At 42.0% G+C, this 18,159-nt stretch overlaps 1 protein-coding gene across 1 annotated transcript in view; it reads left to right on the top strand.

Annotated features, from left to right (window-relative positions):
• Positions 1-2,678: 2,678 nt before the first annotated feature.
• The window catches only part of col13a1 (collagen, type XIII, alpha 1), a 109,417-nt gene continuing 93,936 nt past the window's right edge, over positions 2,679-18,159 (top strand). Inside the window, 2 exon segments of the mRNA XM_054600179.1 lie at positions 2,679-3,254; positions 11,027-11,096. Of these exon segments, the coding sequence (XP_054456154.1) occupies positions 2,955-3,254; positions 11,027-11,096 (370 nt within the window). The 5' untranslated portion in view covers positions 2,679-2,954.

The raw sequence follows: 18,159 nt of genomic DNA on the forward strand, positions 1-18,159 counted from the left end.
AGAGGAAGAGGGACAATTCAGGATCGCTTTTGAAACCTTTCAATTCCAGTAATTCTCTCCATCAGCGACTGAGGTTGTCTCTTGTTTTCGCCTGTGCTCAATCACTGTCCCTTTTAGCCTTTTGTGCCTCACACCTGAAGCTCTGTACTATGAAAAGCAAACAACTAAAGGTAAAGAAGTAACTGTCGGAGGAATAAGTGTGTTTCAGAATTCGTAGTATTCATGCAGTTAACACTGATTATTTAACCTTGCAAAATTATTTAGTCATTAAACTGATGTTATTGGAATAACATTTTGTAATTTGTAGTATATTAGGTATTTTTTTGTGAAATCTCTTCCCAAGTGTCAGGTAAAATGTGTGACCATATACCATATAATCCCCATTTACTCCTTAATTTCTACAGTATATTTATCTACAATAACTGAATTACAGTCAGTAAGTATAAATTTGTACTAACAATTCATCTTAACCAGTTTGTGTGATGCCACTTGTCTAAATGAGCTAACACTTAAATCGTCACCTGGAAAACACTACATTTTAACTTGGCACAGTTTCAGTTATGGACATGAATGAGAATAATTTGATGTTTACTTTTGGTTCCACAGCAATGCCTGTACCCTGAGTAAAAGTCTGCATCTGTTTTGGAGAGGTTGATTAAAGGTTTATGTTGGCAGCATGAAGGCTACATCATATGCATTTGTGTAGTAGTGTGGTGAGATAAGCAGGTCATAAAACTAAAACCCAGTAAACACAGTGGACATTGTAAAGGCTGGGGCTGGATGTAGTGGAGAATAACGGCTGGACTCACCTCAGACACTCTTTTTTATCTTTCCCAGGAACACAATTCACTCACCACTTTCGGCTGACATACATGAAGCCAACTAGGTTCAAAGTTTAAAATTATGCCGATTTTAGAATCAGAATCAGGTTTATTGCCAAGTAGGATTTCATTTACGTTTGGTGCATTAAATAAACATATTAAGATAAAATAAAAATGCAGGCAAAGTACTGCTAAAGTCAAGACCATTGTGTAGAATAACACATTAAAAACAAATATGGTATAGATTGGTTTCTATAAAAATACTAAAACAAATAATTTCAACATAACTGCTTTAATTTTAAAACTGTTGCCACTTCATGGATTTTACACATACCGCTTTCCCAGATATGATACCACTCAGCCCGTGAAGACAGTTGTATAATGGCCTGTGAGGCGCACAGAAAACCACCCCTGGTGTGGGTATTTCCTGGAGGGAAAAGGAAACATCTATATAACTTTAAGCTTTAGAGGCATCATCCTCATATGAGTGATGGTAGTCAGTATCTGCAGTCCTCAGATTAATCTAGTAATCATAAAGTGCAGAATGTTGCTCTGAAATGTATTGTACATTCCGCCACTGGACACAGCAACACCGTTCTGGTAATTCCAGCCTTGCTTATATCATCATCAATAAAATCCCTCCAACTCAAGCAGTCAAAGATAATAACACACACAATGTTTGAAATAAGCAATGACTTGACCTTCTTTTTGAGATAGTTGTGACTGATTATTTAAATGTGTTGTTTTGGTCCCGAGCTGAGCAGTGCTGACAGCGTGCCGGCTGTGGGACTGTGCGTCCTCGCATTGCACCCTAAAAATATCTCTGACCAACAGCGGATCAGAGGGGGCAGCAACCCGCCCGGCATGGAGTCACCCCCAAGCCTCTCACAGGAGGAGCATAGGAGGCACCCAGAGCTGTGCAGGGGGGAGGGGAGGGAGGAGGGAGGGGAGAGAGGAGAGGAGAGAGAGAGAGAGAGAGAGAGAGAGAGAGAGAGAAAGGGAGAGAGAGAGAGAGAGAGAGAGAGAGAGAGAGAGAGAGAGAGAGAGAGAGAGAGAGAGAGAGAGAGAGAGAGAGAGAGAGAGAGAGAGAGAGAGAGAGAGAGAGAGAGAGAGAGAGAGAGAGAGAGAGAGAGAGAGAGAGAGAGAGAGAGAGAGAGAGAGAGAGAGAGAGAGAGAGAGAGAGAGAGAGAGAGAGAGAGAGAGAGAGAGAGAGAGAGAGGAGAGAGAGAGAGAGAGAGAGAGAGAGAGAGAGAGAGAGAGAGAGAGAGAGAGAGAGAGAGAGAGAGAGAGAGAGAGAGAGAGAGAGAGAGAGAGAGAGAGAGAGAGAGAGAGAGAGAGAGAGAGAGACAGAGAGAGAGAGAGAGAGAGAGAGAGAGAGAGAGAGAGAGAGAGAGAGAGAGAGAGAGAGAGAGAGAGAGAGAGAGAGAGAGAGAGAGAGAGAGAGAGAGAGAGAGGAGAGAGAGAGAGAGAGAGAGAGAGAGAGAGAGAGAGAGAGAGAGAGAGAGAGAGAGAGAGAGAGAGAGAGAGAGAGAGAGAGAGAGAGACAGAGAGAGAGAGAGACAGAGAGAGAGACAGAGAGAGAGAGAGAGAGAGACAGAGAGAGAGAGAGAGAGAGAGAGAGAGAGAGAGAGAGAGAGAGAGAGAGAGAGAGAGAGAGAGAGAGAGAGAGAGAGAGAGAGAGAGAGAGAGAGAGAGAGAGAGAGAGAGAGAGAGAGAGAGAGAGAGAGAGAGAGAGAGAGAGAGAGAGAGAGAGAGAGAGAGAGAGAGAGAGAGAGAGAGAGAGAGAGAGAGAGAGAGAGGCTGGCTCAGGTTTCAGAGACGCACAGGCTGCTGACCTGCAGCAGACTGTGGGCTCGCTCAGAGGAGAAGCAGTGAACGCAGCACTGAGGGACACAGAGGAGAGAGAGGGATAGAGAGGATAGAGTCCGTCCCTGTGAACCAGGAACATTACCCACCTGTCCAGTAACCTTCATGTAGGTGCTCATCTGAGTGCAGGACAGTAGTTTGGAGACAGTTTGCAGAAGAAAGAGACAGAGACAGACTGCCTCTCAGCTCCAACGTGCAGGACCTCGGGTTCCTCTCCGCCGGATGACAGAGGGTTCTGTGTGGATAACAGCAGAGGTAGAAGTCTAAATGGATGAGCACCAGCAGTGGGGAGTCGGCGGTAAAGCGGGTGAGGAGAGGCCGTGGAGAGATGGGAGAGCTGGGAGAGATGGGAGAGATGGGAGAGCTGGGAGAGACGTGCCGTGCGTCATGGTGTGCATTGCAGCGTCTGTTCTGTGCGTCGGAGTTTGCATTGTGGTTTTGGTTCGGACCTCGGAGCTGCAGACCAGGATAGTAAGTCTGGAGCAGCGGCAGCTTTCCGCCTGGATGTTGTCCATGGAACAGGTGGAGCCCGTCATCCTGGGCCGACTGGACCAGATCCTGGAGGAGGTGAGAACTCCTACCGTCTCAGAGACACCGCTGTGATACCTGTGATACCTGTGATACCTGTGATAACCTCAAACACTCACCCGGCGTCCCTTCATGGGTCAAGTCATTTGAAAAAGTTAAAAGTAACTCGCTTTAAATCACCTTCATTTCAATCGGGGTCGGGAATCTTATCCAGTGCAAACAAATGACCTGTTCAGTTGTCAGTTCTTTGGTGGCTTTAAGTCAGATGTGGGGTGAATGAATGGGACTGTCTGCAGAGGTTAAAGGGTTTCTTCAGTAAAACCTCAAATGCATTCGGTCAATTGTTATTTTCTAGCCTGAAATAGAAGATACTGTAGTGATCAACATAGAAGTTCCATTTTATAACTATTTCACCCCCCAAATCATGACGAATAAGTAAATAAATGGAATTTTCAGGTAAAAGAAGGAAAAGGGTCTCAGTTTCATTACGTTTCAGTAGATTTCTATATTCTACACTTTCAGATGGGACTTGTAGATTTGAGCAGATGATGGCTAGTGTGAGAGGATAGGACAGAAGGATGATAAGCATTACGCTTCATCATCTATCTTTTGATTTAGTCTTGATCAAACAATAATAATAATAATTATGATAATAATGTCAATAATAATTAATAATAATATTTACGATAATAATAATATAAATAACAATAATAATACATAATACATTATTTGAAGGAGGTTTATAAGTCGTTTCTTATAGGTGATGTTCTGCTGATTATTTAGAAAAATGTGTCATATTCAAATATGAAATAATTCATAACTTAGTTTATTTTGGCAAACCCAAACTTGGTCTTATTAATGGCTTCTGGCTGATTTATGAAGCATTACTAGATACTTTATTAATCATTATTAAAGCGATAAGGATTGATAAAGCAGTGTTTCTACACAGCTTGGCCCCGTGTGCATCTTCACTCAGCTCTCCCTTTCACATCTGTTGCTCCTAAAGTCGCCCTCTGTGCTGTTCTGTCGTTGACCACTTCCACAGCTACACTAACAAGCTCTTCCACAGTGATTGAAGTCAGACAGGGACCCTGTTTTCCTTTCCACCGTTTGCTTTGGCCTAACTTTTCTCAACTGCTTCCAGTCTCTATGCTAAGCCATGCTAACCAAACCTGTTCTTCCTCCTAACTCCTTAGGTGTCTGTATGATTAACTCCAATTTAAACCTATCCACATCACTATTAGACGGTCATAGTGACTTATGTTGTGAGAGCGAGAAAGTCAATGTAGGGAGGAGATATAGGGTGGTTGGTTGGCTCACACAAAAATGACTTTCACCCAGGACACCGCTGTTTGTGTTCCGTGTGAAACCAAGTCAACATTTATCTATTTTAACCTTAGTTTTGTACAAAAAAATGTACTTATTTGAACCGTAACCACTATTTGCAGACGCCTAAACAAGTAGTTTTGTTGTGAAAGGAAACCTAAATTGGATTGTTGTTTAGAAAAGACACTGTATGAATGTTATGTGCGGCAATTGTATGTTTCCTATCAACACAAAAGTTTATTTTGAAAAGACACTATACATGTATGGAGAGGAAACTGACCCACCGTCTCTGACTCATCCAAAGCGAACAGAGAGGAACATAGAGCGCCATAGTTTGAAGCCGACCAAGCAGCCGTATGGACTCCTTCATATGTGTCATCAAATAGTACAAAGAGGTGGAGGAGTACTGAAGGACTCAGTTATGTCCAATCAAAGGTGCTGGAGATATCCAGTCTTGTTTGAGTGCCTGGCTCTGGAGCTCCTCCATGGGGCCCGGTGAGGAGGATCTCTCCGTCTTCATCTGCAGGCGGGCCTGGGGCGATGCAGCCTGCCTCTTTGTTTATCCCTGCATGTATAAATACGTATTATTAATGGGACACAAGCACAGATGTGTCCTTTTGTAGAGAATGAGAGTCTCTCTCTGTGATACTTTCACCCAACACTATACAGAATCCCTGTCTCCTTCGGTGATGACCAGTTTCCTCTGTTATGGAAAAGTAGCCCTGTTCCAGCAGCACGGGGTTGCTCCTTATTATTCCACTCCAGTTTGGACTAAAGCAGAATCCATTATCTTATTGAGTGTTGCATGTGGCAATGTCTACTATTTCAAGAACAGCAGACAGTGCAGTGGCTGCACAGCTTCTAGGAGTGTGGTTGCCAGGATTGTTACCAACCTTCCTGTACAGAGACCTAAACCAAACCTGTGCTGACTAACCGTGTCTGGCAACATGTAGCGGGGTGACAATGCACTGCATCATGTCCCCCTGTTTCTCACATTTCTGTTTCGTGTGGATGAAACTAACAAGATAAAGTGTGTTAATTATTGAGCTTCAGATGTGTTGGTAGGTGTTAATGGTGTAAAGGACCGTAGTAATGAAACATGGATTAATTCAACAATTTAACCATTATAGTATAAAATAAAGTTTTACCGCTGATCGTTATCGGCCAATATTCAACAATAATATTCTAATAATCAAACAGGAGATTGGCATTATTGCTTTCTATTCGCCAATCCCTGATAATGCTGTTGTGAACATATCTGTGTTGAAATTTGTTTTGTCATCAATACAAGTACAATCCTTTATTTCTTAAGTGTCTGAATTGTGCGTTTTAATGCAATAGCCTCTGTAAATGAGAAGTAGAAAGAAGAAAATAGTTTTTTATATTTATTTAGGGGCAAATTAATGTTAAAATTAATCAGGAATTTGAAATAATCTTTAGAATAATCAATTAGAAAAATGATTGTTAGGTGCAGCCCTAATTGGTACTTATCTGTTATATGTTTCATAACATTTGACGGTGGATTATTTAATAATTTCTCTCTATAAGTAAAACATACATTCCTATATATTCCTATATTGAAAAGAAAAACAAATAAGGTGTGAAAGTTCACAGCTTCTTTTCACTGCAAGTAAAGAATAAGCTTTGTGAGGTCCTTGAAGGCAATTGTAGCTCTACCAAAACAACAGCCATAACCTCAACAACACCCCTGACAACAGCCCAAGCCCCTCCCCCTACTCTCTCTTTATTATCTCGCCCCAAACTTGGCCCCTTTAACATTTACAATTTACCACAAAGTGCTCTCTGCAGACTGGGGGGAGACCTGGTGTGTGCGTAGTGAGTGCAGAGGCATGATGGGAGGTGGAGGCCACGTTGTGAGGTGTAGAAACGTCTCCCCCTGCTCCCCACAGACCTGTCACCCAATACACTGTAAGGCATTCACACCACACAAACACAAAGACATGCATATACACGTATGCTACCTCTAAGATATGTGTATGTGTGTGTGTGTGTGTGTGTGTGTGTGTGTGTGTACGTATAAATGACCCATGGACTAATCAGACAGCCGAGTGCAAACAGCGCACTTGAAGTAGAAGTGCCTGAGCCACCTCTGTTCTTCATCAGAGCACAGTTAGTGATGGTTGCACACACACACACACACACACACACACACACACATACACACAAACACACACACACTGAGTGACTTTTTTCGCCTACCTGAATGATACATTATGGTCGAGCGTGAGACTAAACAGGCTCGCTGACAATTGTAGATATTGTAAAGATATCCAGCGCAGTAAGGGTTTACAATGAGCAAACGTAAGAGTGTTTTTCCTCATGAAAACATCACATCACTGTCCAGAAGAAAAGAATCATTAAGACATTTCATGACACGGTATTAAATGCTTTCCGTCTGTGTGATTGATGATACCCATGTGCTAATAGTGTACCTGCTAGATACATCAGCTGCTGCTCGAGGGGAACAGACTTCAGCTACAAGAGGCCTGAAAACCCCACAGCAGCATCTCTGCTGGATAAAATGTAGAGAGAGAGCTCCATCAGCTTCTTCAGCTCATCAACTATTATGGGTTTCTTTCTTTGGTCTTATGGGACTTTATCATCCACGAATGATTGTCCTCTAAAGCACTTGCTAATTTCAACGGAAAACTTGCTAGCATTCAGAAAACTAAAGCATTTAGAAAACTAAAAAACCTGTCTTTACCCCAACCATCTGCATTCTCGTTAGCTTTTCACTTCAATTTTATCTATGGTCTGCAGCTGCCAATATGAAAATGTATTAATCTAATGGAGTTTATTTTATGAGGAAAACTCATGCAGTATCAGTATTGGTTATATACGTATAATACTACTACTACTACTAATAATAATAATAATACAAACAATAATGGCAATTTAAATTAAAATGAAAACACTTTTAAATACATGAAAAAACATACACATGATTAGATGAAATCTAAGTCAAAATCAAGTTGAAATTAAATTTCACATCAAAAATGTTTAACTGATATCATGACAGTAGAATATCAACAATAATGTAGCTGGATGGGAAAATTAACAAGAAATTTATATCATTTTCATGCTTAGACAATTTGCAACCAGAAGGCGAGAACGGAATTGCAAACTGTTCTTTTTGCTTTTGAATTATGTCGTGCTCATTCAAATGACAATGTAATGTAATGTGACCTCAGTCCAGCAGTTAGGGTCTTGTGAGAAACTATGTTTTTATGGACATATTAAATAAACCTTGTTATTGGATAACATAACCTTTGTGAAAAAAATAACCACTCAAAATTTTGTGAGAAAGGAAGCATCATTTAATTTTATAGGAATTTGCCTTATTTCAAATGTCAGTAATTTATTTTTACTACTTTCTACAATTCATTTCAGTTTGACTTCAAGGTTGCGTCCTCAATCCATACTTACGTGCTGTTTAGTATGCTAAAACAGTATGTCTTGAACAGTCTTGAACCTCAATCTGAAACCAGTAGTACGTGAATTGCATTGAAATATTACAAACATACATACATACAAACACCCCATAGTGGAATACAATAAGTGAAGTGAAGGCCTGGACTCAGAACACTATAACAGGAAGTGTGTGGAGCAGCAGTGCCAGCTCTCGCTGTTAATCTGACTACAGAATAGTAGAAAGGTTTGTCATCCTTTTAAAATAGAATGGTCAAACCCCATTCAAACACTCATGGCATTGGGTTACCACGCACACACACACACACACACACACACACACACACACACACTCTCTTCAATCCCTCAATCAGATCCCTTTCCCCAAAGCCCGGCTGCTCTGCATGTACATCCCACTGTCATAGTCTGTAGGATACCATGGTATGACCTTGATAAGAAGCACACAAGCTCTCTAGTAAGATGCAGAGCTGAAATAGTTGAGGCAGAACACCTATCTCCTGGCCATTTTGGCTCTGCTACCTCCGTGTTTGCTTGTGACGTCAGAGGTTAGATGTGAGTGTTTATGGTGCAGCTCTTTTTCTTACAACTGACTGCTACCATATAACTGAATCTTCTCCACTCTGCATTACCTCCATTATCTGGTTTTGAGAATGTGTCTTTCTGGTTGGACTGGTGGGAGTTCTTTGCTGCACAGCTCTCTGGATCAGTCCGACTAAAGACTTCTCCAGTTGTGAGTGGGCTCTGCCAGTATCAACCAAATAAACTCTTGCAGGAATTCATGAATAACATAAAGTGGGTTGAAGGGAAATGTCTGTCTGAGAGTTGAGTCATTTTTTATCACATTTCATTCTGCATGAGACTTTTGAATAAAGACAGCACTTAAATTTGGAATCCCTGGTTATTTTGAGGCAGTTATAGATTTTTACGAGTGTGTTTCATAGCTAACCCCATACTTAAGGAATGAAAGCCTTATGTAAGTCCTGTAGGACAAACATTCTTTTTTAAAATCTACATTAATCTACAGTTTCTCTTTTGCCCTTTTGCTTATCAAGGCCTCAATGTGCTTAAAACTAAATGTTGGGCCCATATGACGTCAGGCTTTAGACTTCTACAGAAGACACGTATTGACATGAAAAATGGCCAGGCAAATCTAACACATGTCCCGTTAATGATCCTCCATGGTTCAACCCATGGCCATTGATTTTGATGGAGATTGATTTTCAAATATAGGGTAAATGTAGCGCACAGCCTACAGGAGCAATTTGGGGTTAAGTGTCTTGCCCCAGGACACATAGCATTGGACTAGTGGAGACAGTGATCAAACTCCCATACCTCTGATTGAATGACAACCCACGCTACCACTGAACCACAGTTTAGTGTCATAAACTGAATAGGACTGAACAGACTAATCTGACCACAAACTAAACACAGACCATTTATGAAACAAGAGGATAACACAAAAAATAAACCCTACAACCTAAACTGCAAATAAAATCCAATGGGACAATTAGTATACCAGTATAATAACGGCAGTTAACCAAAGCAAAAGCACTTACAAACTGATATACCCTAAAGAAATAAACAAAATCTCTAAACCATAAATCCCAATTCCCCCATCATGTGGTGGGCACATATTACATTATAATTGGCCACTTGTATTTAAAGTTGCGTTCCAACTAAGCAGTCGTTAATTTCAGTTCATTACACATTAGAAGGGTTAGGTCACGTTTCCATTAGCAGAAGTTGTGGATGGTACCAACAGAACCACTCCATTCTTGGTACCACCGCGGTCGAGGTTCCACGCAAGCTGAGCAATACCGATACCGATACTAGAAGGTGGAGTTAAAGACCACTGCAGACCAATGATTGGTCAGAGAGGATCGTCACTAGTATGGCACAAGACGTGCTGCACAAACCCACCTCTATTAAATAGCCAAGCTATTGTCAATAGTGGTTGCAATTTTTGTATACACTTGACCCAGATAAAAAAAAATTTGCCAGTTCAAAAAACGATGACTGATACGTTATGTACACTACGCCTTACAATTGACTAAGTACAGACGTTCCTCTTGACATTGTGGTCGCTATGGCGATCAGCTGAGAGTCCCACCTACACTGAGGAGGAACTATCAGCATGGCATTCAGCAGGTGCAGCCATCACTCCATCCTCCCACAAACTAGGAGAACAGGCCCACTGAGGTAACAGGCTGTGCCCAGAATACCGCAGCAATGCTCAGAATAACAGGGCCTCCATGACATCCCCTTCAGCACCTGTTGCATGCTCTGAACAGTAACCAGCAGTGGGACTGACTTCTATGCAGTGGAGAAGGCACACGGATGCTTTTCTTTTCTGTTCAGGGTCACATCACATGCCGGCTTTTGTTTATCTAATGAGGTCAACTGTCACACGTTGGTATCTGGAGAAGGACTAAAAGGTGTTGGCTGGCCCTGTGCCAACAATGAAACAATAAGTGACAATATTGGTAGTTCCAGTTTGAATGTATGCAAGGAAATTATATTTGTCAGCTATTTTCTTTGACACTTCTGCATGCTCCTGGTGATGGTTTCTAAGTAAAACCCAAACCTTAAGAATGAAACAACATATTCATACTTCTATATATGAATCAGACTTCTACAGCACATTTAAACACGTGATCAGTTTCCCTGATTTCTCACAGTAATGTGATTTCCTTTGGTATTTAAGCACAGTAATACCCCCTTGACAAACCAATCTCAAGTCAAGGTATTTTTGCCCAGATCATACATTTTTTTTATATTTGCTCAGTTATCATGAAATTGTAACTTGGCTTCCTATCCATGAAAGTTCACTGTTAACATTGTTAGGAAGTCCTAAAAGTGTTCTGAGTCATGGAAGGATTCACACACTTTCTGATGGAAGTCAGAAAGTGTGGAACAAGCGAGTAAATTGAGCTTGGGCTGAGGTTGTTTGGAGTTGTTGTTTTTTGATAGATTATTAGTAGAGTACTAAGGATTCAGTGCGCTCTAACATTCTTCCTCTATTCCCTATCGTGCAGAAGCTTGCAGCGAGACTACCGAAGACACGGGAGTCGAGGGAGGCTCCCCACAGCTGCCTCTGTCCCCCAGGTTAGTCCCCCCCACACACACACACCACACCCATTTACACGATCCTCACTTTCTCTTACTGACTGACACTGAACACAGGTGAGAAGCTACATTTGGCCATTCAAAATGTCAAATACATACCGGTCACTGTCTTCACCACTCAACGCGAGAGATATGCAAGTCCTAAAGGTCCTAAAGATGGTCAAAACCCTGCTGCTTCTCCACTGGATATACAATATGTACACATGCAGCTAGTGGAGATGATAGGTTCTCATGTTGCTCCAGCATAGAGCATAGACAGAGCTGCAGTGTTCGGAAGCACTGCCAAAGGTCAGGAGGTATCTTCATCAACCATCACAATTATCAGTGTTGCACTGCTGTGTTTTTGATGTGCATCAGTGCAGTTAATACTACTTACCTACATTTTTTTATTCTTTTCCCTTGTCAGACATAATCAAGCAGGGCTAGGAATTCCAAAAGATTTATGTAACAAAAAAAGGGTTTCAGATTTGCATCCCAAAGCTAAAGCAGCAGGACTGCCAACACCGACACAGTAAGGACACCTGATTCTCTGCTGCAGTCCCCAGGTGGTAGTCATTAAGTCATGAGATAGACAAGGTGTGTGTTTGTGTGTGTGTGTGTGTGTGTGTGTGTGTGTGTGTGTGTGTGTGTGTGTGTGTGTGTGTGTGTGTGTGTGTGTGTGTGTGTGTGTGTGTGTGTGTGTGTGTTGACTCTTGCACTTATTCTCCTCATGTTGGACGGATAGTAGGAAAAGCTCCCATGTTTGGAATTGTTCCTGTGGCCAGACAACTTAAGACAGTGTTATTTATTTAATTATTCATTCATTCTCAGGGACAATGCACACTGATCTACATTTCTGTAAATGTGCTAGTATTAGCCAAAAGGCTAATGTGTTAACTGTTGTCCTGTGGCCCGATGTTAAAAAGGATAGGAGAAATTAAAAGAAATCAATCAAACTTTAGTTGATGATTGGTTGTTCACATTAAAAGTGACAATCTAAATCTAAAAAAATAAATGGCAATAAGAGAAGTTAAAACTCCTGATCCTCTCTCACCTCGACACAGCTGGCCAATCCCGGGTCGGCGTGGTGTCCGACACCATGTGACCATCCAACAAGATGACCTAAAACACCGTACAGGACGGTTCTTTCCACTTTCAAACTCCAATGGCTATTGAACATGTCTTGATGTCAACCAAATAAAACCATGGCTATTGTGTTAGTATTTAATAGTTTAACAGCCTATGGCTAATGCCGTGCTCACAACGAAAGCGAAGCGAATTTTTTGCGCGTTTAGTTTACATGTAAAGTCAATGCACAGACGCGAATATACGCGAGTAGATGCGAACTCGAGCCTGGCGGCGCGAATGAGGCGTAATCGCTTCATTCACCTCATTCGCTTCATTCGCTTCATTCAGGCGAGTTTAAATATTTCAACTCCGGCGAAAAATTTGCGTGACGCTGTGTTGCGAAAGCCAATCAGTGTTGAGATTCTCCTCCTGTCACTTTGTCATCGATCCGAGCTCCTTTCAGAAAACAAACATTTTAAAAGTGATTTCCTTGTCGTCTTGCAGAGAGAACTAACAAAACATGAATTCTGACTTTTTACAAACCACCATCATTGTGTTGTTATTTCGGCGTCCCTTTTTGTACATTTATTGCAATTAAATCACAGTAAAATTGTTTATTTTCGGTACATACAGCTGTAGTAAACCAGCCGACGTGTGGCTTGCTGGATTCAGTGAATACGGATTAATGTTATGAACCAGACAAGATGGCGCTTAGTTTCCCTGGATATCTGGGACTGCCACAACAAGTTGATGGCGGAAATAAATAGCTGAGTTGACAGAGTTTTCGTTGGAGATAAGCCCCTCCTCCTCTGCAGCGAGTCTAGCGCGAATGAAGCGAATAAACACAAATGGACCTGCAAGTAAACTGACGCGAAGACGCGTTGCGGATATTCGCTTCGCTTTTGGTGTGAACGCAGCATAAGACTCATGGGAGGTGTAGTTGTTGAATACTGTTGTTGAGCTTAGAATATGGACAGACAACTCCAAGTTCTACGTCTGTGTGTGTGTTCCTGTTTCTGCTTGTGACAGCCCTGAGAGAACAGGGGGAGGGGCCAGCCACCACACATTAGTGCTAATTGATCTGTTAGTGTTGTAACTCGGCAGTAAGTGTCTGCGATGGCTCCTGAACGCCCATTAAGGTGGTTGTGTGCTCGCATCTTCAGAGGAGATTCTCCAGCTGCTGCAGGTGTGGAAGTCTTTCAACTCCGAGCTGCCAGATGGTCCGGTGTTTTTACGGCTTGTGACTTTCTGTGTCCCACAACAGGCTGAATGTCTGAGTCTGAGAGAAGGAGGTTTTTAGGCCTGTGAGTAGCTTGTCAGGCAAAACTGACCAATCACATTAAAGCACCATTGTGTACTTTTCTTCTTTTTCTCTGTGGTGTATGTTTTAGTAGGTAAAGACATGTCCGTGTAAAGAATACGTTGGGAACTTTTAAATTCTGTCATAGAACAATATTCAGGTGCCCCTATAGACCCAATCGTTCCTCCTGTTTCAATGTACACAAAAGTCCACAGAACAATATATTCATAATATTCTGTTAATCAACCTGTAGCTGTTGTTGGTTCAGCCTTGCCTTGGTCCCTTGTGCTGCAGTGAATTGTGGGATGTATTCATGTGCCGATGGCTATTGAGCAACACGTGACTACCAAGCTTTGATTATTTAGATAGAGATTTCTAGATAGAGACACTAGATTTTTTTAGATTATGACTTGTTCTGACAAATCAAACAGGAGCTACATCAGCAGCCTGTGCCCATGGTGTCACAGCGCTGAATCCAGCTGGTATTGCTTTAGTATAATAATCAATATGACAAAGTGATTAACGTAATATTATCTGTGTTTGTAAACAAAGCCACTAGTGTCGCCAAGCCGTCAGCCGATGCCGACAACCTGCAGGAGGTCACATGTGAGTAGGGGGTTGTTCACTTCAAAGTTCATGAGGAGAAGAGTCCCAAAAGTCCCAAAAGAGGAGTAAAACAGTGCCAATATTGCAATTTTTTGCATTAGAAGCTGTTGAAAGTGAGCTGTAAAACAAAGACGAGCAAACGTTGAGTCGCTTCTACCCGACTGGAGCTCACGTTGGTTAATCACGGATAAATACATTTGTTTAAAGAAAGTGGATTATCAATGAATAAGGGAAAAAGAAGGACATAGCTCATGCAACAAAGAAGCTAGATGATGACTCTGGAAACATGGCTTATGTGTAATTATCAACACTACTAGCAAGAAAATGTACCAACATGAACAGTAGAATGGCATTTCATTTACTGAGCATGTTTATGTTGCCTAAGGGAATGAACAATGGAATGACCCAATAACCTTTTCACTATCACCTATCAATACATAAACGTTTCTGTTGTGCCAGGTTAGAATGCATTTATCTTAGATATAGCTGGAGTTGTAACTGGGTGGGTGCATTCGGGTGACCCTGAGTATTAGTCTGAACGTGACATGTTTCTGAGCGGCCTGTGAAAAATGAACTTTATAAGTTGCTTAAAGCAGAGCAGCAGAATTTGAGACACGTCAGGCTAGAAGGTGCCACAGAGTTGGTTGTCTCTCAAATGTTTATTGTGGCCATGAAACAGAGCAATAGGCCTAAAACATATGTATAACATACGTGTCGCTTTAAGTGGATGGAGATGAATCACCAGACACATTGCTTATGGCTGAGTGGGCCTCACGTCAACAGTCCGGGCATGTCGTGTATGTATAATCGCCACATGGCCTATTAGGGTCGGACAAGGATGAGGTTTTAATAGAGCAAAGCCCGTGAGCCGGTTCAGGCAGACAACTGGAGCGCTCTGACGCTCACATTCCACTTCATACATCACACATCCAGCTCACTCTCTGCTGGAGGAGATTGTGTTTAGGCTGTCAGTGCTCAGCTCACTCTTATACTGCCGATCCTCGCTGCAGTCATCACTGCTGCTCCTCCAGAGAGTGCTCATATACTTGTTGACACATGATGGCTATTCAACATGTTTTTCTGCAGTTTTTAACATACAATTTAAGACTAGAGACGGCAGAAGCAGTTAATTGGTATGTCATGGTCTGCTGTGTGTGCTGAAGTTTTGGAAAGAGCCGAATAGAGCTTGTTCTCAACTGGCCTTTTGATGAAAACGTGTCCTATCATGGACACACCTGCTTGGTCCGTGGTTCTTGCTTTGTTGTTTAAAACAGGGAACAACATGGCGCCCTACTCATAAACGTTCTGACTTCCATCAGTCTGTCTAATTCAATTTCCGGAAATATTTGAGGCGAGAAACAGGCTAAGCCACTGATGAATCTTGTTTCATTCAGAACTACATCGCCTGTTTGACAGCTTGGTCAAACTTCTGTGCTAATTTGCAAAGGAAATGATTAGAAAACGATTCCACGCCCTCTGCTGCCAGATCGCCTTTAAATTCTGGACCACTGAGTGCAGGCTCACCGAACAGATACTGACTCCTAAGATATTGTCCTCTCCAACTTTGACAATGGTAACCTCAGCCATGAACTCCCCAAACACAGATGATAAATGCCCAACCAGAAAGTGGAATTCTTTGGATCATTGTTTTACTAAACTCTGCAGTGCCTATAAACAATATCTGCTATAACAGTCATTTTGTACTATGGGACAGTAAATATACAGTTTGCTGCTCTAAATGTCCGACAGATTGTAAAGCTCTCTGAGGCAAATTTGAGATTTGTGATTTTGGGCATTAAAAAATAAATTGAATAGAATTGAATTAAATTAAATAAGCTTTGTTAGATCTGTTCAGAGGAAGCAAACCTCACCGTCACATAAACAGAGCTTTGGGATTGACCGTGTTTTCGTGTTCTTCAATGAGATCAGGCCATTGTTGTGTTTCAGGACAAAGGATACATAATGTTTACATTATACATTGATTTATGGGTGTGAACACACAGCAAACGTTTATCAGCCACATCCTGTCATAAACAATGTTTGCATTTTTATTTAGAGAGAGCTAAATGACAAATCCCACCAACTATTATTTCTGAGCAAAACAAGTACAATGCCATATTTGTTTAAACAAGCCTTGTGAGTACAGGGATGTGATGGTGGTCTTGAATTCCGGCCAAAAGTCTGAGAAGTGACTTGATTACCAACATTGTTGTCAGGGAGAGGCTGAGTGGCAACGTTCCGTGGACGAGTGGAAAAGAGATGAGAGAAGGATTGTGAAGCACCGACCCCCTCCTCCCTCTCCTGTCAATCACATTTCCGCCTCAGCAGAGAAGCCCTGTCTCACAGGACTTAGTTGCTTTGTGCCACAGCGTCCTGATGCAGGACCTGGAGCTATGGGGGATGGTGTATTGATCTATGAAGAGCCATGCTGAAGCCTTGAAATATGTGGGCTTCTGAGAGCCGATACCATAGCTGACAATCACAGTTTGGGTTTAATGATTTATCTATTTTCTGCCAGCATTAAGTGTTTTTATTCATATTTTATAATAACACTGGACAGGTCGTAAACAGACTCCCATGTTAGGGTTTAAGGCCCCTCAAAACGTCACTTCTTACGGAAGAAGTAAGTTTACCTGGCTGGGATCCATGGGGGGGTCATGTCATGAGAACAGAATCTGACCCATCTACCCTGACCCCCGACTCCCTTCCACACAGCATAATTCAGGCTTCAGACCTGTTACTCACCCACCAAAAACATTCACAAAAAGGTACACAATTTATTTGATCAGCTGTTACAGGGTTGCTGCTATGGTGTTCACCATGTGAGTCTGTGTGGACACAACAACTGTAGCAGGAACTACCACAGAGGAGGTCTGAGGACTCTACCAGGTGTTAATATGTCTTGTTTGTATGTTGACTGTGATAGTGCTAAAACCTTGCAAAATGCAGTCACAAAACTTTACTGGTGGGTAGTTATGATCAGAATGTGGGTCAACACTTTAGGCCCCTTGCCTAATGTGGCGTCCTGGCTGGTGTGATCCCATAACAAGCCCCAAGCTGTCTGTCTATCAACTTTTTTTGTGGTTATGTAATTTAATTTGATATTACATGAAATATGGGTCAACAGTAAGTATGTTGTCCTAAAGAATTCATCAACAATTCCAACTTCATTGAAAATCATCTTGTCAGGTGAAGCATTGAACTGCTTGGATAACAGTATGGCAGGCTACAAGTCTGTCTTCACTCAAAGTCACTGAACAAAAGTCACATTCAAATGTTATCAGAGTTGCCCCAAACATTGCTTGATGGACATGTGGAGTTACAGACGGACAAACGGACTGGTCCATAGTATTTTCCCTCAAGCTTCATCAAGACAATTCTACAACTAACTTCTCATCAGTAGAACTGGCTATACGCCATTTTATGAAAATAGCAGAGGAGCTTAGCTGTGCTTGTATCCATGAGATGTAAATAGCACACTGGTTAGGACAGGAGGGCAGCATGTGAAGACAGTGCTATGCAGCAACAATGTGACTTTTTTATTGCCCCAAAAAGCAAACCCTGACTGCTAGAGTGGTAGTGCAACTAGAGGGCAGCTGGATCTCTGGGCACCAAGAGGGGGGCATTGGAATACTACACAGGAAGAACCAGTGACACCAGAAAACTCTCTTCTAATTTAAGAAGGTGAGGCGTGTACTCACGGTAAAGATCGCGACAGCCACAGTAACACATTAGTCTAGTAATGTTAGCACATTTACCACAAATATATCCCAAGGCAATACCTACGACAGCATGGTAGGGCCGTTGCTGGTAAAAATAAATTTTAAAAAGCCTGGGGTAGGTGGGGTAATGCACATGAACGCGGAATACACAGGCATGGTGTGTGGGGGGAATGCTGCATTTTTATTTGGGATAGATGACAGTGTGGAGATAGAGGTGATGGATAACATGCATCAGGGTTCCCTGCTGGTCTCAGATTGGGGACGTCACAATTCAATGGCCTGCACCTTAAACCCTAAAACCCCTAGACCACCAGGACACCTTTACTAGTGTGTAAAGGCGTGTGCCCGCGATAACTTTTGTTGGCGC

This window comes from Anoplopoma fimbria, chromosome 6 (assembly GCF_027596085.1).
Source record: "Anoplopoma fimbria isolate UVic2021 breed Golden Eagle Sablefish chromosome 6, Afim_UVic_2022, whole genome shotgun sequence".
NCBI lineage: Eukaryota > Metazoa > Chordata > Actinopteri > Perciformes > Anoplopomatidae > Anoplopoma > Anoplopoma fimbria.